Genomic DNA, 23777 nt, shown 5'->3' with positions numbered 1-23777 from the left:
AATAACAGAACATGAGTGGCGGAGCAGCTCTTCTAAAACGTCCTCGATTGTCTTTTGCATGACGGCCTTTTCATGGCCACAGTTGGATTTCCTACAGCCCAGTAGTCACACGTTGGTTTATTCTTCCTGTAACTGATATACACACAGACGGCACACTAAACGTCCCCCGGGGCACCTTTTACTTACCTCACTAACATCCACTTAAAAACAAGATGTGGCTTAGCCTGCTGTCTAATAGCAGGGAGACGTGAAGCAGTCATGAAGGCCCTACTCGAAATGACGAATCGCACAGCTAATCGCGTTGACCGTTAAAAGCAGGCTGGCAAAGAGAAGCACACCCTCCAAACAAATCAGACACGTCAAGTGCTCAGAGCGCCTCGTGGTGACCTGACATGACAGTCGGCATCGAGTTTACAGAAATGTCAACGCGGACAGGCGGGTGACCGGGTATCAAAGCAAAGTGGAGGCCTACCAGCAAAAATAAACGGATCTGCATACAATCGGGGCCAACGTTGAGAATGACACAAATCTGAGTTTTCACCAAGGTTGATGCCTTGGTTTTTAGGATGGCAATCTGCATCGACTCCAGAATGTTCTGACGTGAATGAGCAGATGAACTGCGATTAATTGTGAAGTCCCTCTCTGCCATGAAAATGAACTTCATCCCAAAAACCACTGCATGTCAGCCCTGCCACTAAAGGACCAGCTGACGTCATCTCAGTGATCCTCTCACGAACACGGGCGAGAGTGACGATGGGAACAAGGCCCGAGGTCACAAGGTCACGCTGATTGAGTCAAAATAGTGAGGTGAAGAAGGCGTCAGGGCACCCAAGAAAGTCCAGCAAGCGCCAGGAGTGTCTCCTAAAGTGGATCCAGCGGCGGGCACCGCCAGTCAGAGTGGAGGAAAAGCTGAAAGGAGTCAAGTACTGAGGGGTCCTTAGTGACAGCCCACTGCACAGCACTATGGCCCTCAGACTGGGCCTCAGGTTCACCATCAAACAGGACAAAGCCAAAATCTCACGTGCAATAAAAAAAAGAGTAGCTGACACCATTTTTTATTTCAAAATTGAGTTTTTTTTAGTTGTTGGAGTTGCCAGGTCTTTCCTGATGTTATAAGGTAGCAGTGATGACCAAATATGTCTTCATTCGGGTCATTGCTCAATGATAGACGCTCACATGTACACAACATACTGCAAGACAAAAACCTAGCAACTCCACTGACCAATGAGGAAAGGCCGCCTACCCACCAATGACAACATCAGGTTACAGTCACGTGATTTTAATGGCAGGTGGTGTTGATTCGTGGAGAAAACAAAACAAACATTGTGTACCTGAAGCTCATTGAGATCGTTAATTATTAGGGCGACAGCATTTTCTCAATTTGCTGAAAACCTGACAGCTGTGACATACGAGGTTACTCCACAGTTGGTAAGAGATGGCACTGGAGCTGCTTAGGGACAACCCTGTGACTGTTCTCGAGTGGCCCAGCTGAACATCTCAGGAGAGACCTGGCAGCAGCAGTCCACCGGTGGTCTCCACCCGACGGTACCTCACTGAGCTTGGAGAACAGACAGACAGACAGATAAGCGCTATATGATAGATGTGAAATGAAAGGCGCTATATAATAGATAGATAGATAGATAGAAAGGAAAGGCACTATATGATTGATAGATAGATAGATACTGTAGATAGATAGATAGATAGATAGATAGATAGAAATACACTATATAATAGATAGATAGATAGATAGATAGATAGATAGATAGATAGATAGATAGATAGATAGATAGATAGATAGATAGATAGAAAGGAAAGGCACTATATGATTGATAGATAGATAGATACTGTAGATAGATAGATAGATACAGTCATGTGAAAACGTTAGGACACCCTTTGAAAGCATGTGGTTTTTGTAACATTTTTAATAAATGGTTATTTCATCTCCGTTTCAACAATACAGAGAGATTAAAGTAATCCAACTAAACAAAGAAAACTGAAGAAAAGTCTTTTCAAGATCTTCTGTAAATGTCATTCTACAAAATGCCTATTCTAACTGAGGAAAAGATAGGACACCCTCACATGTATTCCCTCTTAAATTGGCTCAGATCTCACACAGGTATATCACACCAGGTGCACATAATTAGTAGATCGTTACTCTGCATGTTGAATGAGGCTTGCCCTATTTAAACCTCAGACATTTAGTTTGGTGTGCTCCTGACTGTTAAAGTGAGAGTGAGCACCATGGTGAGAACAAAAGAGCTGTCAGAGGACTTCAGAAAAAAGATTGTAGCAGCCTATGAGTCTGGGAAGGGATTTAAAAGATCTCAAAAGATTTTGAAATCAGCCATTCCACTGTCCGGAAGATAGTCTACAAGTGGAGGGCTTTCAAAACAACTGCCAACATGCCCAGGACTGGTCGCCCCAGCAAGTTCACCCCAAGAGCAGACCGCAAGATGCTAAAGAGGTCTCCAAAACCCTAAAGTGTCATCTCGAGAACTACAGCAGGCTCTGGCTACTGTTGATGTAGAAGTACATGCCTCTACAATCAGAAAGAGACTGTACAAGTTTAACTTGCATGGGAGGTGTGCAAGGAGGAAACCTTTGCTTTCCAAGAGAAACATCGAGGCCAGACTGACATTTGCCAGAGATAAAGTTGACAAAGACCAGGACTTCTGGAATAATGTTCTTTGGACAGAGGAGTCCAAAATTGAATTATTTGGACACAACAGCAGAGGACATGTTTGGCGTAAACCAAACACAGCATTCCAAGAAAAGAACCTCATACCAACTGTGAAGCATGGAGGTGGAAGTGTCATGGTTTGGGGCTGCTTTGCTGCAGCAGGACCTGGTCAGCTCACCATCATAGAATCCACGATGAATTCTACTGTGTATCAGAAGGTGCTTGAAGAACATGTGAGACCATCAGTTAGAAAATTAAAGCTGAAGCGGAACTGGACCATGCAACATGACAATGACCCAAAACATACTAGTAAATCAACCAAAGATTGGCTGAAAAAGAAGAAATGGAGGGTCCTGGAATGGCCAAGTCAAAGTCCAGATTTGAATCCCATTGAGATGCTGTGGGGTGACTTGAAAAGGGCTGTACGTGCAAGAAACCCCTCAAACATCTCACAGCTGAAAAAGTTCTGCATTGAGGAGTGGGGTAAAATTTCCTCAGACCGATGTCGAAGACTGGTAGATGGCTACAAGAACCGTCTCACTGCAGTTATTTCAGCCAAAGGAGGTAACACTCGCTATTAGGGGCAAGGGTGTCCTATCTTTTCCTCAGTTAGAATAGGCATTTTTGTAGAATGACATTTACAGAAGATCTTGAAAAGACTTTTCCTCAGTTTTCTTTGTTTAGTTGGATTACTTTAATCTCTCTGTATTGTTGAAACGGAGATGAAATAACCATTTATTAAAAATGTTACAAAAAACCACATGCTTTCAAAGGGTGTCCTAATGTTTTCACATGACTGTAGATAGATAGATAGATAGATAGATAGATAGATAGATAGATAGATAGATAGATAGATAGATAGATAGAGCAGCAAATCTCCAAATCCAGGGGTGTGACGCTTGAGGCCTGCGACCAAAGAAGACTCCCGCCTGTCAAAGGGGTCTTAATGTTTGTGTCAAGATGAGGTTTATGTTTTTTTTATTTTGAACAAATTTTCAAGAAGTCCTAAAGTCATTCTGGGGTGCTGAGTGTTGTTTGATGAAGGGACAAAAAATGAATTTCATTGATTTTAGCAGAAGGCTGCAACACAACAAAAAGTGCAGGGGTCTGAATGCTTTCTGAAGGCGCTATATATTTATATAATGCCATTCAGATGTCTTACTCTTAATACTTATTTTACACAAAAGGCTTTGGAGAGACCACCTTGACAATGACAACTGCAAAGCAAGAACGGGGTCACAATGCAAAGTAACCAAAGATACAAGAGTGACAGGTCACGTAAATGAAACAAGAAGCAGAAAACCAAATGTGAGCTCAAGTTGCAGCCATGCAGTTTCGGAAAAGAAATGTAAAAATCAACACACAGCGTAACTGAGTGACATGATCGATTTAAACAGCATCTCAAATAATACATTCAATGGGCCCAAACAGACCAAGAAAACATCAATGAGCCTGAAAGACAGGAGTGCAGCAGTGGGCCGCTGTGAATGAACCGCCACTCGCCCGCCCGCCTGCCTTCGAACATCTTCACCCGGGCCAAGGAAATTATTGAATGGTGCAAAGCGGACCACCAGCCGCTCAACATCAGTAAGACCAATGAGATAATTGTAGACTTTAGGAGGCTCAAGCCCACTCTGCCCCCCGTTCTCACTGCCAGTGGAGACGTGGAGAGGTCATGTGAGTGGCTCAGGGTGCATCTCAGTGATAGGCTTGACTAGAGTGCCAACACACAAGAAGGGTCTGCGTGGCCTCTTTTCCATGTGGAGGTCCATGTCATTTGGTATATTCAGCCCACTCTTACATGTTTTCTGCCATTTTGTAGTGGCCAGTGTGATTTTCAATGTGGCAGAGTGCTGGGGAAACGGCATTAGTCCAGGTGATGCCAACAGACTGATCAGCAAATCTGGTGTGTCAGGCTGGACTCGCTGGAGGACGTGGCACAACAGATGGTCACCTACTGCCCTGGACGGTGTAACAGACGGACATCACTGCATTACTCCAAGTGGGGTCGTGTGAGGCCTTTGTACCCTCAACCATCACAGTCCATAACGACCAGGACTTGGCCAAGGTGGCCTGTTCCCTTTGGGCCGTATGGGGCACTTGTGTGTTATAACTCTGCCACTCAACCCAGATAGCGCTCTCCACAGCAACGACCCTTAAGATGTTACACTTAACCACATCAGAAACTTTGCGACAGTAGTGTCGTATATACTCACGTTGAAGTTCTCCCGCGGAGAAGTCAGGGCTTGATTTGACCGTATAATTTCTGGTATTTTATAATGTCGTCATATAAGTCGAATGCGGAAAACTCACGCTATTGGTCCAAGAGATTACAATATGCTAACACCTGCCCTCATTAGACGGTAACCATGGGGCGCACGGCCTTTCTCGTCTATGTATTTAATGCCTGAACTATTCTGAAGCGACGTTTTCACCGATTTGTGTTTTTTGTATCTCACACACCTTTACTGTAAGAGGCTCCCTTATCTACGATGAAGCATTCGATCAGAAGGAACTATGAAGCTGGTTTTATATGAAAAGTCATTGAAGTGGCAAAAGAAATCGGTAACTGTGCTGCTGCAACAAAATGTGTCCGAGAAACTGGCGTGAGATTGGAGGAGGCAAAAAAAACTAAGTGTTGTATTTTTGAACGGGCGTATAAGTTGGGGTCTGATTTTATGATTCAGGTTTCAAGACCCGACTTATACGCGAGTATATACGGTAATTAAGAATCACATTTTACATATTTTTGTTTTTGGTTTGTAAACAAACGAATGTAAAACACAATGAAGTTTTTCTCTGGCCTGTGCCAGTGGTGGGGTTATAACACACGAGTACCCAGAATGATGATGCCACATGCCACACACCGTGCCAATGGCTGACACTCTGTACTAAGAAACTGTAACTTGCCATGATGTGGAATTCTAATCGCTTCACATGTAGTGAATACTCCCACTGCGTTAACTCACTGGTTGACAATTCTTGTTATGTGTGCATTTGTACCAAAGACAAAAAAAAAAGGTTACTGGCTTCCGAGTACCCGGGCTAACAGAGGTAGACGTCTCTGTGAATAACCCGGCTATGTGGGCCTGTAAACCCTTCACCAGGTCGCTGGCACTTTGTTCGCCTGCTTGGCTTCTCGCACACTTTCAGCAGTCACAGGTAGAAGCGTCCACATAGGCACATGTCCAGGGCGATCTCATTATTACTTCTCCTGGTTCAAAGAGTCTGGCTCCAGATTTTAGAAATCGATAAACGTATGTCGATGACCTGAACGTACAGCAGCACAGTTCTGGGTGCAGAAGGCTAACGCGTTAAACGCACACAACAGTCACTTTTCACAGTAACCTCACACAACCCTAATGTTACTGAAGCATAAACCCCGGCGTTACTCGTGCCCCAGCAGCAGTGGGCGTAACACAAGGAGCTCAGGTACAGGTGAGACGCTCCTCTGCAGGGTTCAGTTAAGAGGGCGCTGCATGCAATCCAGTAGCAGTGACACCTGAATGAAGCGCCAGCTTAGATTTCATCCGGCGATTTGCGATCAGGTGACGCAGCAGCCACAGTTCCCACCGCGAGTCACTCGAGGCTCCGGTCGAGGACGTAACAAAGGTGGTGGAGGCGACTTACAGACTACAAGGAGGAGTACAGGAGCCTAATCAAGGACTTTGTTAAATGGTGCGACTACAACTGAACACCAGCAAGACCAAGGAGCTGGTGGTGGATTTTAGGAGGCCCAGGCCCCTCATGGACGCCGTGATCATCAGAGGTGACTGTGCAGAGGGTGCAGACCAATAAATACCTGGGAGTGCAGCTGGATGATAAACTGGACTGGACTGTCAATACTGATGATCTGTGTAGAGAGGACAGAGCCGACTATACTTCATTAGAAGGCTGGCGTCCTTCAATATCTGCAACAAGATGCTGCAGATGTTCTGTCAGACGGTTGTGATGACTGCCCTCTTCTACACGGTGGTGTGCTGAGGAGGCAGCAGAAAGAAGAGAGACAAACTGGTGAGGAAGGCAGGCTCTATTGTAGGCACGGAGCTGTACAGTTTGACATCCATGGCAGAGCGACGGGTGCTGAGCAGACTCCTGTCAATCATGGAGAATCCACTGAGCAGGATCATCTCCAGACAGAGGAGCAACCTCAGTGACAGACTGCTGTCACCGTCCTGCTCACTGACAGACTGAGGAGACCCCACACTATGCGACTGGGGTAAACGTTAACATTATACAAGGTTATTGTCTGTTATACCTTCATTGTTATCACTCTGATATTTAATATTGTTCTTTATCAGTATGCTGCTGCTGGATTTCCCCTTGGGATTAATAAAGTATCTATCTATCTATCATATAGTACCTTTCACTCTATCTAAGTGTTTATGAACCTTCAGAAAATGACCACGAGCTCGTTTTCAGATTCATGGCAGCCAATGATGACGTTTAACTCTTTTTCTGTGTGGTTTAATGACCTTGGGACGTTTAGCTAAACGAGAACTCCAGAGGTTTACTTGCACACGTAAGCGTGGAATTTTAAGAAACAGGTTTTCTGCCTTAACAGGGTCACCCACCTTGTGCCTGTTTTGTGAGTGGGCATGTAAACGCACCGAGTGTGTCTCAAAGACGGCACCATGCAGCGGTGCTCATAATGGCACTCAGTTTTAATTTTCTCCTTCTCTATGACCTCCAGGGGGTCCTCCCATAACTGAGTCGGCCCTTTTAATTAATTTGTTGATCCAGTGGGCCTCTCTTGAAGTGATGGCACCAGCCCAGCACACCACACTGGCCGTCACATGAAGGGAGCCTGCTCTGCCCTTTTCTTCTCTAGTCTAGTTAAGAGAACAGCCCAACCTGTCGCTAATGTGGACCCCCGAGTGCTACACCCGCTCCCTGAATACGGACCAGACGCAGAGGCTCCCTGGTGCTGTGAAAGTCATTAAGAAGCTTCTTGGTTTGCTGATGTTACGCTGCAGACATTCCTTAAAGCTCTCCCCCCAACTCCTCTCCTCTTTTTCGTCCCCCTAATCAATGCAGAAGCATCATCTGTTGTACACGGTTAGCATACCCAAGATTATAATAATTCTTGTTATATGCATTTCTGTGCCTTTCTTGCGTACTGTTGTGTTCTTTCAGGATTAATAAAAAGTTTCTATTCATCTAAAGAACTCTTTTCCCTATTAATGGAACATCTGCATGTTCTCCTTGTGATCACTTGGGTTTCCTCCCACAGGAGAGTGACATGCACACTAGGTGACACTAAACTGGCCAGTGGGTGTGTGTGCTCAGGTCAGATTGGCTCCGGCTTTTCTCAGACTCTGCTCAGGTAAAGAAAGTGGACGGCTGGATGGAATATAAAGGAGTGTATGGTGCGGATTTGGGGACAAACCCTAGTCGGAGTGTCAGTCCACTGCTAAGCCCCTTCATGCTCAAGCACACGGCGGTGCTCGCTGTCGGCTCATTTTGAAACCCTGACACAAACAGCCAGTACTCGAAGGGGGACACAAAGTCCCTTTTGTTAGCATACCGCTGCCTCCACAATCCAATGTCACTGCACCGCCAGTAATTTGGCTTAGCTTGAAGTTCTGGATGTCCCTCTCGACTTTGGCACACAAACAAGAAGAGACTTCAGACAGACGCCTGGTGAACGTCTGGCCGACGGGGCTGTTCATTCTTTTTTTTGAGGCTGTCTGTCTGTCTGTCTGTCTGTCTGCCTGCCTAGAGCACCTGCTCTGTAATCAGCGCCACATCATTAACCATTTCCGTGGCTGCAGTTTTCTTTCCTGTGTGTTTTACGCTCCTATTCGCACACTTCACCTCCGGCTTTCAGTCAAGGACAGCCTCCCAAGCTGACCAGCGTCTCTGCCGAGCCTATCGATGAGGAAGAACCGCCGCACCCGTCGAGTGTCGCCGCAGACAAGCGCCGGACACGACCCGGAAGGAGGGACATCAGGAAACGACCACTAAATCCACGCCATTCAGTGACCTCCTGCAGAAATCAACTCCTCCACGTCACACTCGGACGTTTTCTCTACTCAGCCAGCCGCTCCCCACACCTACAGCCCGGAGCAGCACTCAAGTCAACGGCTCTCGTCTCACTTTCCAGTCCCGGGACACCAAAGCCGCCCGGCGCAGCCCAGAGCGACTCGCCCGATCTGCCGAAGAGGACGGACGGGTCGGGGGTACCGGGCGGCTGTTCGTCCGACTTCTCCACCTGCAGATTTCGCGTTAACGGGGCGCGCGCGATGACGAAAAGTAAACTCACAGTTTGAAGCTGCAGTAGGTGGTCGCCATCTTTGCTTATGCCTCTGTGTCACTGACCTCGATGACGTCACCAGAGGGCGTGCTGGAAAAATAGGGGACGCCGTTTGGGTCAGAAATGTGCGGGACGAAGCCGCGTCCACCTGCGTGTTGTGCGCTGCTCTTTACACGGGTGATGCCTTTGATCCGCCAATCACACATCGTAGAAATGTACAAATATCGACGAAGAATTCCTGAGTCTCAATGACTGGCGACAAACGCAATACCAAACCGCGTTGGGACACGTCATCTGTAAGTGAGTTTTGATTGGTTGGCTTGAATACCTTCACAGATAAGGACACATAAACGACCGCAGAGATTTGGAGTGGACGGGCTGAGGAAAAATTAATCTGCAGTTCCATTTATTTGCTTAGCAGACGCTTTTCTCCAAAGCAACTTACCAAATGGATTAATATAATCGATCACCTCAAGCGAAGAACTCAGAAGAAAATACAAGCAAGGTACAAAACCTAACAGGTCAGTTAGATAAAAAGTCACCAAAGCAGAGTCATCGGGAGCTTCTTAAACACTCTGAGGGAGTCCGTAGTACGAATGAAGATGGGCAGCTCGTCTACTCCTAGAAAGAGTCTGGACTGAGAATTCATACCACACAGAGGTGGCATCACCCGATGCTGTTCATCAGCAGACCTCAATGGTCGAGAAGAAATACAGAAGTTCACAAATGCTTCATATACAATATGAAGGAAACTACTGTAGTGACCTGAAGAGAGGGGTGACACGAGACCACCTTGGCTCACTGAACACCAGTGATTTTTCAATCATCTGCATTGGCTTGGTGGTCTTAACAGCATCATAACCCCTTGGGGCAAAGTAGTGGACTGGGGCTGCTGTTTGATAGCAAAACCGAAACATGCACAGGCATCAGCAACATCGTGGGGCCCTATGCTCCTGGGGTCACCGGTTAGTGCCCACTTTGCCCATACGTTAAAGTGGCCCTGGCCAGTACTTCTGCCTGCAGCGAGTTGCAGAAGTCTGAATGTGACAAAACCAAAGCTTGGACCAGGGTTTGTGCTGCATGCTGTGTCCGATGTGGTCTGATCTGGCAGATACCACATGAAGTGCTTCTGCAAAACTGAGAGACTTTAGCACCATGGCAGAGAAGATCAGCTTCTCGTTGCTCAACTCACTGAGGTTACGTACAGACATGGCAGGTGTTAGTGATAATGAGCTGAGCTGGAATATCAGGAAGGTCTGTCTTGGCCAGGTTTACCTGGAGATGGTGCCCCTTCATCCAGACTCCACCTACCGTGTGATCCTCTGGAATGAACGACAGGTACATCTGGAAATCATCAGCACAGCACTGATAAGAGAAACCACAGGGCTGCATGGTAGGGCTGAGTGAGGCGGTGTAAAAGGAGTGGGCCCAGTGCTGCTCTTTGGGGCACTACCATGTTTGCCAACTGCACTCCTGACATCTCTCCATGCCAGGAGACACCGTAGGATCTGCCCAAGAGGTAGTTCCAATGATGCCAAGGTCAGAGAGGGTGGCATGGAGGATTGGTGGTTGACTGTGTGAAAGGCAGAGTCGAGATCCAGCAGGATGAGACCGCAGTGTGACAGCAGTAAGCAGAGCCGTCTCGGTGGAGTGGCCCGACTGATTACTGTAGGAGAACGGCCATGTCAGGATGTGGCACAGAGCTACTGTACAAGTACCCGGGGGTTCACATAAGCTGCCTCTGGGGCTTCAATTGCTTATTAGTCGCAGTGTGGCATGAATGTGCTTATCTGCATCCAAGTTTCAAAAAATGACATGACTGCAGACTCAACACCAGTGAGACGAAAAGAGGACGTCCGGCGTGCCAGGGAGCCTGCGAGATCTGCCACCGTTCAGAGGGACGCTGTGGAAGTGCCAGTAAACTGGACTGGTGTGACAACACAATGACGCTGGTCAAGAAGGGCCAGAACAGAGTGGACTTCCTAATGAGACTCGGGTCTTTTGGTGTGTGCAGCTGTAAATGTTCTGCCAGTCCACGGTAGCCAGTGTGCCGTTCTACGCCGCAGTCTCCCGGGCAAGCAAGCTGAGCTCAAAAGAAGCACAAAGCCTGACCATTGGATGCCATCACGAGAAATCTCCTCCAGGTGGCGCTGACTCTTGCAGCCCTTTTAGCCACAGGCTTATTCCAGCATGTTATGCTAAGAAGTGCCTCTGGGGGTCTTTATTGCCCACTTCTATCAGGCAATCCTCCTAAAGTACTCATTAAGATCAATTTTGAAATATCTGCACAATATACATTTATTTTTTTTATATTTATTTATCGATGATTCGCTGTATTATCTGTCCTGTGTCTGTACTTCTTGTTTTTTATGTTTCTGTTGATTTATGCGTCTGAATTTCCCCTCCAGATTAATGAAGTTTATGTACTCTAATCTCCTCTAACTGGACGCCGTTCATCAGTAGACCTGAGTGGGTGAGGAGGAGCACAGGACCCTCTGAGTGTCTCCATACACAAACAGTGGGTGCTATTCTGTAGGATTTGAACTTAACATGTGGCGCTACAGAGAGGACTGCCATGTGCCCACCAGACATGACGCAGCACTCTGAATCGTGGATTGGTGACATGTGCTGGCACTCCAGAGAGACCAGCTGTGACGAGACCAAAGCCTGGACCAGGAGTTCAGTCCGATACGTTCTGATCTTGTGGATATCGTAAGACCGAGAGGCTGCACCAACAGCCTCAACTAATGGTAAGTCAGGGGTTGGCACCGTCACTTAATGCCTCTTGTCTTGATTGAGGATCGACAGACAGAACATCCAACTTTGGACTTCTGACTGCCTGAACCCGGCTTTTCTGATTTGCCCACCATCTCAATTACAACCCGTGTCTGAAAAGACATCTCTGCATTAATTGCGTGTTTTTGTTTTCAAACCTTCTGTTATACGGTGGCCACCTTTGGGTGCTCCAATCCTTTATCATTTCTTGTGTTCCTTCAATTTATGGTGGCATAGTCGGCAGGATTGCACTGGAAAATGAAAGAGATGGCAGACCTCATGTTGCTTGTACCAAGGTAGTCCATTCCCTGCTATGTTCAGGTAGGAAACCAGATGACCCAACTCGCAATCAAGCCAGAGCCGCCCTCCCAGAACAGTAGGCTTTTGGACCACCCCGGGTACTGACGTCACTTTGGCCAAAAGATGATATTGAAACTCACTTGATGATTTTCTTAGCGTACAGCTACTAGACACCACTGGGAGCGTGCAGAACGGGTCCACATACCGGCACCATTCCTGATGGGCGAGGCTCAATGGCCTATTATGTCCAGGATGGGCAGACCACCACTGTCTATGAAAAGCTCAAGGTGGAGATCCTGGCCAGGAACAGAGTGATCACGGACCAACATGCAAGACAATGGCAGGAGTGGCGTTTTGTCCCACAGCTTGGCGTTTCACTTATTGGGGAGTGTAGGGCGACGGGCAAAACCTGAGACCAATAATTCTAAAAAGCTGGTCAAAATGGTGGCCTGTAATTAATCAGTAAATGCCATACCTGAGTCTCTTGCCCAGCTAGTCCGTCGGCACACCTGGAAAAACATGGATACTGTGATAGAGACCTTAGACAAGACAGGGTGGCCATGCAAAGCAAATACTCACAACAGTCCGCTGATCGTCACAAGCCTCGGGTGGGATGTGTCCCCAAAGCAGAGCCCAGTCACCGTGACATGGATCCAACAGTCCACCTGAAGGAAAAGATCAGCCCCTCCGCTCCAGCTGTCCCTGCATTGAGGAGTTGGCGGTTTGCAGTTGGGCGCCAGGAGGAAGGTACTGTGCACCCACCACCCCTCTGACCCGCCCATAATTAGTGGGTATAAAGTGGCAGCACTGCTCCATTCTGGCAGGATCATTTCAATTCTTGCTCACCATTACACACTTCTGTGAGAATCAGAAGGACCAGATTAACCTTCATCCACAGGGAGACACATTGACGGAGGTCTGCCTCATGTGGGATGACCTTTAAGGGAAATACTCAAAGAATAACGGTGGCACACCTTATCGTGTCATACTTGAGCAGGACTGGTCACAAAGTGATAGCAGAAAACGCACCGCGTGAATCAGTGGGCCTGGCAATAGAGGGAGAATCCTCTTCTCAGGTTGTCTCCATGTTCTATGGCGGCTCGGTATGACACAAGTGACGTTGTGCCAGCTCATTCTGACATTTCACTGGACGCGTCAGGCGAGACGTCACTCAGCTCCGGGAGGTCACCTCTGATCCGCTCTTCGAGTTACAATTTCAGTTTCAGCACTCAGCAGCGCCTTTTAAAACGATGATTCTCTAAAGTTTGCCTAAAGTGCAGTCGTCCTCGTTGATGAACCGCGCACAGCTCATCCCATGCCATCGAGGCCACACTTTGTCATCGAGGAGGATTTAATGTATCGTGTAGCGGAGCAGGACGGATAGGTGAGGAGGCCATTGCTGCCAGTCTTGAATACCCACCAGTGGCAGGTTGAAGAACTCGCACACGGCCCTCCCTCTCCTAGGCGTCCACTTAGAGGCCCGACCAGACACTCGAGCTTCGGTGTTATTAGCTGGGAATTCACGAGGAGCTCTGCTGCTTTTGTGGTTCCTGCCTGGAATGCCAATTCCAGCAGCCTCCTTGGCGTCTCTTATTCCCATACCGCTCACCGATATGCCTTGGAAAGTATTACGGTAGACACAGCAGGTCCACTCCGACCCTTCACCCAGGGACATTTTGGTCCTTGTGGATCACGCCACACGATATCCTGAGGCTATTCCCAAGAGAGAAGCCAGTTTCTAAAATATTACATGGGAACGTGTCGGCATCCCTAAAGAAGTCTTTACAGAGTAGGGGGCACCTTTTACCTCGGACACATTCAGGGAAGTCCCTAAGTCACTCGAAATGAACCCTCAAACTGATGGGGTAGTGGAGCGTTTTAAACAGATGAGGATGGGGGACATTGGGATCAGTTCACCTCACATTATCTGCAAGTCCCACAAGCCTCTTATGTGTTCTGAGTCTTTCGAACGACTTTGTGGACGACCACTCCGGGGTTAATTGGATATTCTAAAAGAAGGCTGGGAACATGAGAGACTTCCTTCCGCTAGCATTCTGGAATATGTTGCACAATAATGCAATTAAAATTAGAGTGATACTAAAGGCAAGCATGGAGCATATGATCGTGTCATGACCCTCCTTGAGCTCAGTGCCGGGGATCGCATCTCCACTTCTGACTCTCAGCTGTCAGCTGATCGTTCGAGTATTCGGTGAAGCAGCCAAGTCGTCACCTGGCCGAACACGTTTAACACAGGATTTAGTTACCACTAATGGAGACGAGTGAAAGGATCATTCAAATATTAATTTGGCTGCAGTACCAGGTAAGACCAATAGATGGCAGCCTTGTAAACATGGAACATAACTTACAACACACAAAAACTAAAAGAGAAAAGCTGCACAAACACAAAGTGAGAGCGTCAGTCATCAGGCACGAGCTGCAAAGGCGACGAATGACGAACGGTGAGCTGAAGTTGAACTCGGTTTTACAAGGCCATACAACTGCAGTGTTTTAAATAACAGCTGTGCTACCCATCTAAGTAAGTAGTCAATGTAGACCTCGGCGTGTACAGCGTTACCATTTGCAATGCTCCACCTATAGTTATATATTTTGTAATACGTGTAACAATAAAATACATCGCATTTATCATTTCAACAGATGGCGCATCACAAACCTCTGTAGTAGTAAAATGCATTACTATAAATGTTTGCAATGTGCCATTTGTTGGAAAATTGAAATGCAATGGTGTAGTTGCTTCATTTATTTTGGTGGCAACAGCACAGATTTCGGTCATTTTCTTGTGCCAATTAAACAGAGTAGCCTGGTTGGTACCCCGACATTTCTTCTGGTGTCCCTCAGTCTGTTCACTCGGTCACAATTTATTAAATGTGCGTGTGTGGATAATTTATGGAATTTACAAACCCCTCTTCATGCCTTTTTAAAAGAAACCTGAAGGTCACATCCAGGTGGGATTCCATCCATCCCTCTTTCTAAGCTGCTTATACAGGGCGGTTTGCGTCTGGAGCCCACCAATGCTAAAAATTGCAGGGCATGGCCGATGGCGCCTGCTGCCCGCCACTCCCCTCTGTGAATAGCATTTTACGTTGAACCTTCTTGCACGTTTTGCCTTTTTTTTTCAATTTTTCTCTCGCTTAGCCGATCGCTCCTTCGCTATTTCTTTGCTGCGTGTTTTGGACCATGCGGGATTCGAACTAGCGACCACCTATGCCGCTTGATATTACTGGATTAAAACAACGATACCACAACTATTTTACCATTGACCACTAGATGGCACACGTTTCCGATTCTCACTACTTAGAGGACGTACTTCCCCTTCGGTTTACAAGCGGGCCAGTGGCGCAATGGATAACGCGTCTGACTACGGATCAGAAGATTCTAGGTTCGACTCCTGGCTGGCTCGTAACTTTTTTGTTTTTATTATAAAAACAAACTCAGACGGCGACTTCTCTATTTCATCAATTATTAAGCGACAAATAAGAATGCCACTGTACAAGACGCCCCTGCACACAACTGAAATGCGCGACAACAAAGGTGTATGTCGCATGATGACGCCTGACATCCCTTGTCCATACACAGACTTTTAATTCGCGTTATTTTGAAACACAGCGCGGACCTTTGCATCCGCAAAGAAAGGGGAGAATGCACGCCCGTCACTACAGATTCTCTCCTTGGCATGGTCTCTCCAAAGGTGACCCCCGAGCAGCCGTGAGTCGAGGTAATTCAACTCTACCAAGAATTAAAAGCTCGGGCCAATCGCGGCCCAGATCGGCTACCAAGAATTGACCAATCACGACCCGTTTCGGCTACCAAGAATTGGCCAATGACGGCTCGCTCGGCTACCAAGAATTGACGAATCACGACTACCAAAACTCGGAAAGGGCGGGCCAGACTCTTGTCAGTTAATGTATTCTGCAAAAGCTTGTTCGAGTCGGCACACAGACAGACGCTTTGCTATTTGCGTGCGCCTTTTGAACTGTCTAAAAATGTTACTCACTAGTGTCGGTTTGTGCAGATATATTTACGTTCACCTACACATTGTTTGAATGATTTTTTTAAACATTCTTGGTTAAGTTTATTACATTTACTAAATATTTGTGCAACACGTGTAAAGACAGATATAATAATGTATAAATATAATAAACATTGAATTGTATAATCATAGTTTAATTTTACAGAGTGAGCTTTAAAAATAATAATATGAAGTGCTCTATAATTATAAAAATACAAATCATAGAGAAAATCAACTATGTGTACATATTTCCTAAAAAAGACCTTTGGGAAGTCTTTCTGGTATATAAAGACCAATAATTGTTAATTAATCACTGCAGTAAAAATTATATATATATACTGTGTATATATATGTACCTGTAAAAACAAGAGACTGGTATGCTTTTTTTTAATACTTAACACTAAATTACGTATGCTTATAAAGCAGTACTACGCCTTTAATACTCAGATGATTCTAATCATGCTGTAGAATAACATTATATATATATAAAAAATTAACTAAGTGGGGTGTATGCTTGTTTACTAGAACACATATAGTTATTTTGCGCTAAGTATATAAACATTTTCCTTTGCAATATTTCCAAATATTTATTTTTACCTACTTCAAATTAATTAAATGTCAGCATCAACTAGAATATTACTTCCCAAATGTTAGAAATACATACAAACACAAGGCTGTGCACTATTATTTATTCATTCTTATTGCGCTTTCATTTTTATTGTATCCCTCTTGATTATCTGTGCAGCCGTCTCAGACCATAGTAAAGGCGCTATATAAGGATGTGAAATGCATTATTATTTGTTATAATTACGATTCAATAGAATGGACAGGCAGTTTGTTTAAGTGTGATTTTTAACTATGCTTGTTGTTTGTGTGTTCCTTGACAAATCATTCACTAAACAGTTTTCTTTTATTTAAAAAAGAAAAATAAACAACTACATCTGCAATGTAGGATTCAAAGCACCGTTCGTTGAAGAGAAAGCTTTTTTTTTCCATTACGGCAATGTGCCTTGAGCGGGATTCGAACTCGGGTCCCCGCAATAATTTCTGGTAGATCATCTATCAAGAATTGCAGCTGTACTCCGTGCAGCCATGAGTCGAGGTAATTCTTGGTAGCGAGAACCAATCAGATCGCTTTCTGCTACCAAGATTCTACCAAGAATTGAAAGCTCGGGCCAATCGCAGCCCGTATCGGCTACCAAGAATTGGCGAATCACGACTCGTGTCGGCTACCAAAAACCGGAAAGGGCGGGCCAGCCTCCTGTCAATGAATGTATTCTGCAAAAGCTTGTTCGTGTTGGCAGACACACGCTTTGCGTTTCTTTTCGAACCTGCTACAAACGTTATTCATGTGTCTCGGTTTGTGAAGATAAATAACCTTAAGTAATAAATATATATATTTCATTTTGTCATAAAAATTTCATACATGTATTGATTATTGTTGTTTTACCATCGGCGCCCTGCCCGGGATTTATTCCTGCCTTGCGCTGACTGGGATTGGCTCCAGCAGACCCCCGTGACCCTGTAGTTAGGATATAACGGGTTGGAAAATGACTGACTGACTGATATACGATTACATACAGTATGTGTCTTGTTGTTTGTAATCTAGTACTCTAAATGAATTACGGACGGATTGATATATTTACATTCACATGCACAATTTTTGAGAGCTTGGTAAAGGTGCTATATAAGTAAGTGGAATGCATTATTATTTGTTATAATTATGATTCAATGGAATGGGCAGGCAGTTTGTTTTAAGTGCGATTTTTAACTATGCATGGTGTCCATGTGTTCTTTGACAAATCAATCTTTCATTAAACTTTTTTTAATCAAAATACAAAAAGAAACAACTACATCCGCAATGCGGGATTCAAAGCACCGTTCGTTAAAGAAAGTTTTTTAAAAAATTATTTTAGAGATATTTTCTTCCATTCTGCAATGAACCATTAGCGGGATTCGAACCCGAATCCATGAGGTAATTTCTGGTAGATTGTCTCTCAAAAATCGGAGCTATACCACGACATATTCGCGCAATCCTGAGACCCTGGGCACCCCTGTAGGGGTCACTCTCGAATTCATGAAGGGTTGAGGGGCTCAAGAAGGTGATCGGCTAGCCGAGCGGAGATGAGCCCGGCGTGTCCGAGTCGGTGCGGCTGTTTCTTCCGGTCTGAGCTCAGCTGTTGTCAGGCGGTTCACTGATTGGCCCATCTTGTGCAGCTGCGCAGATTTTCTACGGATCTACCAGCTTAGCTCCCAAAACGTCACGCAGCTTCGCTCGAAAAATGAAGTCAGCGCAAGCGCAAATGACGAAGAACCCGCGGGAAAAAAACGAGCGGGAAGCGCAGTGACGAGTCTTCTTTTATTTTTCGCGCTCACTGCTTGTGTTTGTTACTTGGGGTCTCCGTCGTGCAAGCACAACGTGTTGGGGCTGTTTGGTGATGATGGTTAATTACGCAGGGCAACACCGCCTCGCCACCACCAACCATGTAAAGGGGTTAGAAAACTGAAGGTGAAGTATAATTTAAGAAATTCTTACATGGTGCGTAGTACGGTGTTACCGTGAAACACACATACACACACGGCGTCATAAACCGAACGGGACCATCAGGCCCTCCGTTTAAATAACTCGCGCGGCGGAATGCTGGCCTGGCTCGGCCCTGACGGGAGGCTTCTAGAGAGTTCGCCGTCAGTCACGTGAACCCGCGCCGTTAATAAGCACAGCCATCCACTACGGTTTTAAATTCGGCTGCAAACGACCTCACCGCTCCAACGACCCCAGGTTCAGTTCCTGCGCCGGGGCCGTCCCGACTGCCGATGGGCTTTCTCCGGTCAGCTCTCGCATTCCACATTCGGCTCCCTCGAAGTAACCGAAGAGCACAACAGCAGCCCGCCGTGGACGGATGTAGACTGGCGCCCCCTGCAGGATCCATTCGGAGCTGCTGCCGCTGCTGCCGTTTGCGGCTGCGCATTCCTCCTTGGGATAAACATACGAAGGTACGGAGGCACAGCGCCTCATAGCACCGGTGACCTCAGTTCGTTCAGTTCCCGGCCAGGATGATTCGTTGATGACCACCATTGATTAAATGACGTAGTTAGTGCTGAGGGGATGTTCCTTAACCTGCTGATGTATTTTATTTAAGACTGAGGGGATGTGGGACTTGTTATTTGTTACTTGTATCTGTGTGTGTGTGACAAGAGTGTGACAAGAGTGTGACACACACACACACACACACACAGAGTTCATCATCTGGCTAAAGTTGTGACTTCCAGGTGACAAGCAGTAAATTTAAGACTGCACCTTTCTTTTTATCGGTTATTTATCACCATTTACCAAGCCCGCTGAATCCAGACCTGGAGGGGGCTGAAGCCCATCTAGCAAGCATAGGGCGCTGGGCTGAAACAACCTCCAGACAGGGTGCCAGTCCATCGCAGGGCAAACACACACACGGGCTAGTTTAGCATCACCAGTCCACCTAACCTGCACGTCTTTGGATAGCCAGCCAAAGGAGACCCACCTGGACACGGGGAGAACATGCAAACTCCACATGAGGACGCCGCAGTGACTCCTTACTGCAGGAGGGCAGTGCTGCCGTGCCACCCTTACTGTTCAATAGAATTGTGCAGAACTCACACGCTGACAGACCCCCGACTTGATGTACTTCGTAAACATTGCAGTTGATGAGCTCATCTGAATGATCCCAGGACAGCGGCGTGACTCAGGTGTATGGAAGCTCATTGGTGCCAAAGTTCAGTGTGCTTCATCGTGTAAAACTACACTGCAGTGCCATGCACATGCGCACACGGTGCCCTTCATTTTGGCTCAGTTTTCTCGTGTCATAATTTAAAGCACATCGCCCAGCTGAGTGAGTGCTTTTCAATACGGCACACAAACTTCATATTGCGTTTTATTTCCCTGTCCGCCCCCCCCACCCCCTATCGAAGTGGAGGGGTTTGCATGTCCCAATGATCCTAGGAGCTCTGTTGTCGGGGTCTTTATGTCCCTGGTAGGGTCACCCAAGGCAAACTGGTCCTAGGCAAGGGACGTGACAAAGAGCGGTTCAGAAAACCTCCTATGATGCATACAAACTTTGGACGGTGTTTTCCCTCGCCTGGACGCGGGTCACCGGGGCCCACTCTGGAGCCAGGCATGGAGATGGGGCTCGATGGCAAGGGCCTGCACCCATGGGGCTCGGCCAGGCACGACCGAAAAAGGCAATGTGGCTCCGCCTTCCCATGTAGGAGGGGCCAAGGAGGTTGGGTGCAGTGTGAATCGGGTGGTGGCCGAAGGTGCCCGTGTCTCCCGGCTGGCCTGGGAACGCCTCAGGATTCCCCTGGAAGAGCTTGTAGAAGTGGCCAGGGAGAGGGAAGTCTGGGCATCTCTGCTGAAGCTGCTGCCCCCGCGACCCGATCTTGGGTAAGCAGAAGAGGATGGATGGATGGATGGATTCATTCCCTGTCCGTAGATCACATGTTGTACCAAAAAGCAGCACACACGTATTGCATTTCGCTTAGTGGCTTCTCCAAGTGGCCCACCACCTGCCCGAGGAGCCACAAGGGTCCAGTGCATTATGGCCTGGGGGGGAGGTGGGGCAGTCTGATCCCCCGCTACCATAGCTGACTGACTCTGGGAATGTGACCCCTCTGGTGGAGAAGGAACCCGAGCTGCTGTGGGAGGTGGAGAGGTGCCATCTAGACAGTCAGGCTCACCTCAACGCACAGCATGACCTCTGGAACCAAAGTCCTGGAGCGGGCTTGGACTGCTGCACAGGTACTTATAGCCCCCCGGCCCGGTACGTGTATGTTGGAGTTTACCTGGTGGACAAGAAGGTCACCATCTTGTGATTTTGAGTCTAGGAAAGGCCGTTACTGTCGTCTGTGCTCATGTGCCAACAACTTGGTCAGAGTATTTGGCCTTCTCAGAGAACTGGGGGGGTTGTGCTGGAAGGTGGTCCAACTGGGGACTCAGACATTCTACTGGGAAATCTTAATACCCATGTGGGCAAATCTGTGGGACCGGGAGGACTGGCGTACCCGACCTGAACCCGAGTGGCGTGTTGCTGTTGGATGTCTCTGCTAGCTGCCATGTTTAAGAATAGCGGTGTTCATAAGGGCACATGGCACCCGAGGCTGCAGGTCATGCCATCACACCTGTGACCGTATGTCTTGCCTGAGTGAGCTGGCAGCTGACCACTAGCCGGCTGTTAGTTGAATCTGATGGGGGGTGTCAGACAGACCAGGCAGACACAAACATAAAGTTGAGGGTGTGCCAGAAAGGTTTTGGGGGTTTGTCCAGATCTTCAACTTGCACCTCCAACCAAAGCTGCGGCCATAAGGTCACTGGTGCTCGTCACGGTGGTAACCCCAAACCCAGTGGTGGACCCCAAAGATAAACTGAAGGAGGCGGCCTTTTGAGCTTCATTGTCACTGACGGGTGCCACCAGGCCAAGTGGAGGGCAGCGATGGCAGTTGGGTGTGGCCACGGAGAAGGACATTCAGTCAGCCTCAGAGTTGTTGAGCTGCCTTGGCTGATACGACTCTTCAGCACTGTGTGGAGTGGTGGTCCCCATCTTTTAAAACAGGGAACTGGAGGGTGTGGTGCAACTTTAGGGGATCCCACTCCTCAGCCTCTCTGTGACCGTCGATCTCAGGGTTCTGGGAAGGAGGATGCAGCTGCTGGTCGAGCCCCCGATTCAGGAGGGACAGTACACAGAACACCTTTTTACTGTCACTAGGACTCTGGGAGCTTCATGAGATTACGCCCAAGCAGTCTACGTGTGTTTTGTGGGCTTGGAAAAGGCAGCATCCCTGAGGAGGTTTGGGGGGTGTCCTGTTTGGGTGCTTCAGGAGTTTGGGGTACCAGGCCTGCTGTTGTCTGCTTTTTGGCAACCTACCACCCACCACAACGAAACCTTAGTTCGCATTGCCAGCAGGAAGTCAGACTTCTTCCCGGTGAATGTGGGACCCTGCCAGGATCACCCTTTGTCACCAATTCTGCCCCACAACCGTGGTCTGGATAAGTGGGTAAGGAAGACGGAGGGCTGAATGGATGTGGCACCTCAGTTTGTGTTAACAAAGACAGCATTTTCAGGTGCATGAAGAGTGCGACTCAAACCAGACCCAACCGGTAGGCGCCTTGTGTTGATGGCCACTTGGCTGATGACTTGCAGCTCTGATGTGGCCAAGTGACAATGTGGCGTATGCACAAGAGTTCTGCTGTGATGGACTGGCATGCCCACCATTGCTGGCTCCAGTCCCACAGCCCCCTGAAACAGAAACAGCAAGCGCACAGAACGTGTGAATGAATCAGACGAGTGTTAATTAAAGACACTCTTGTGCAAGCAGGTTCCATTTCTGTAGCCTGGGGGTTTACAAGGATTTGTGCGTCATGTACAGGGTCTGACCAACTATGGAAAGCATAGTCTGTAATGTCGCAGCTTAGGTTTCACCAAAACTTGAGTGGGCTCTACACAGGTAGTGCAAGTAGTGTGAGGGCAAGCAGGAGATGACTGGATGGCAGCAAAGACCACCGCAAGTGTAGGTGACATTATGAGTGACAGAGAGGGGACAGTGCAGGCAGTAAGCCATCGGAGCACAGCAGGCCAGCTCAATGCCACAAAACAAAGATCAAACATCTTCTTCATCAGCCCACGGGGTCCAGAGTGGCAGCCCAGGTCAGAAGTCCAGCCTGGGGTGGGGGCGGGGGTCTCACTTTTCACCAAAGCCTTTTGCCATGTCGTATTTTCGGTCAGGATGGTGCCATTCTTTATTCAGGGCTGTATTTTTAGGACAAATTATGAGTGAGTCCTGCACTCCCTTGGCTGACATGAGTGGTCTCAGGATGCTTTACTGTTGGCCTGGCACAGGACTGATGGTAGCACCGCTCACCTTTTCTTTTTTCCGGATGCCCCAAACATTCATAAAGGGGATTCATCCGAGACGATGACTTGACCCCAGCAGTCCAATCCCAGAATATCAGTCCCTGATGGCTTCTTTGCCGCCCTTCTCGACACCCACCAGGCCATCCTCCAAAAGTCTTCACCTCATTCCCACCAGCCTGCTGCCATTCATTCCTGTGCCAGCTCTGCCCTGGTGATGCCCACAGCTGAATCCACTTTAGGAGACGGTCGGTCCTGGCGCATGCTGGACTTTCTTGTTTGAAACACCAGCCTCCTTTTAAAGCGTCCAGTCTGCTATTGTATCTCAATCAGAGTGACCTCCAGCCTTGTCCCCATCGTCACTCTCACCCGTGTTCATGAGAGGATCACTGAAGTGACATCAGCAGGTCCTTTGGTGGCAGGGCTGACCTGCAGTGGTTTTTTTGGATGAAGTTCATTTTCATTGCTGAGAGGGCCTTTACAATTCATTGCCATTCATCTGATGCCTCGTCAGAACATTCTGGAGTCGATGCCGTCGTAGAACCTGAGGCAGTAAACTCTGTGAAACTTCAGATTTGTGTCATTCTCCACACTTTGGCCACGACTGTGTGTGTTGTTGTACTTGCAGGTGCTCAGTCATTGGCTGTCCGCCGTCACACACACAGAGCCCACCCTGACAACTAAAGATGTCTGGAGGGCCGAGTCGTGGACTCGCTGGGCATGTCGGACTGACTACGTGACTCCCCTTCACCGTAGCGGGTGGTCGACTGCCTCCGACTCGCTTATGTTTCCACAAAATGAAAGTCGCTAGAGAAGTGTGACAAAGGCCTTCAGCGGACACGTCGTCACGACCCGCCGTGATCT

At 47.6% G+C, this 23777-nt stretch overlaps 1 protein-coding gene and 1 non-coding gene across 2 annotated transcripts in view; one reads left to right on the top strand and one right to left on the bottom strand.

Moving 5' to 3' along the window:
• LOC120515340 (phosphatidylinositol-3-phosphatase SAC1-B) overlaps positions 1-9220 on the bottom strand; it is a 65850-nt gene extending 56630 nt beyond the window's left edge. Inside the window, exon 1 of the mRNA XM_039736174.1 lies at positions 8946-9220. Within this exon, the coding sequence (XP_039592108.1) occupies positions 8946-8974 (29 nt within the window). The 5' untranslated portion in view covers positions 8975-9220. The remainder of the gene's footprint in view (positions 1-8945) is intronic.
• Positions 9221-15356: 6136 nt separating this feature from the next.
• trnar-acg lies at positions 15357-15429 on the top strand. The gene has a single exon. It is a non-coding gene; the product is annotated as a tRNA-Arg (tRNA).
• Positions 15430-23777: the final 8348 nt, after the last annotated feature.

Source organism: Polypterus senegalus, chromosome 15 (genome assembly GCF_016835505.1).
Source record: "Polypterus senegalus isolate Bchr_013 chromosome 15, ASM1683550v1, whole genome shotgun sequence".
NCBI lineage: Eukaryota > Metazoa > Chordata > Cladistia > Polypteriformes > Polypteridae > Polypterus > Polypterus senegalus.
Note: the sequence above shows the minus strand (reverse complement) of the source record. Positions and strands in the feature narration are given on the sequence as shown.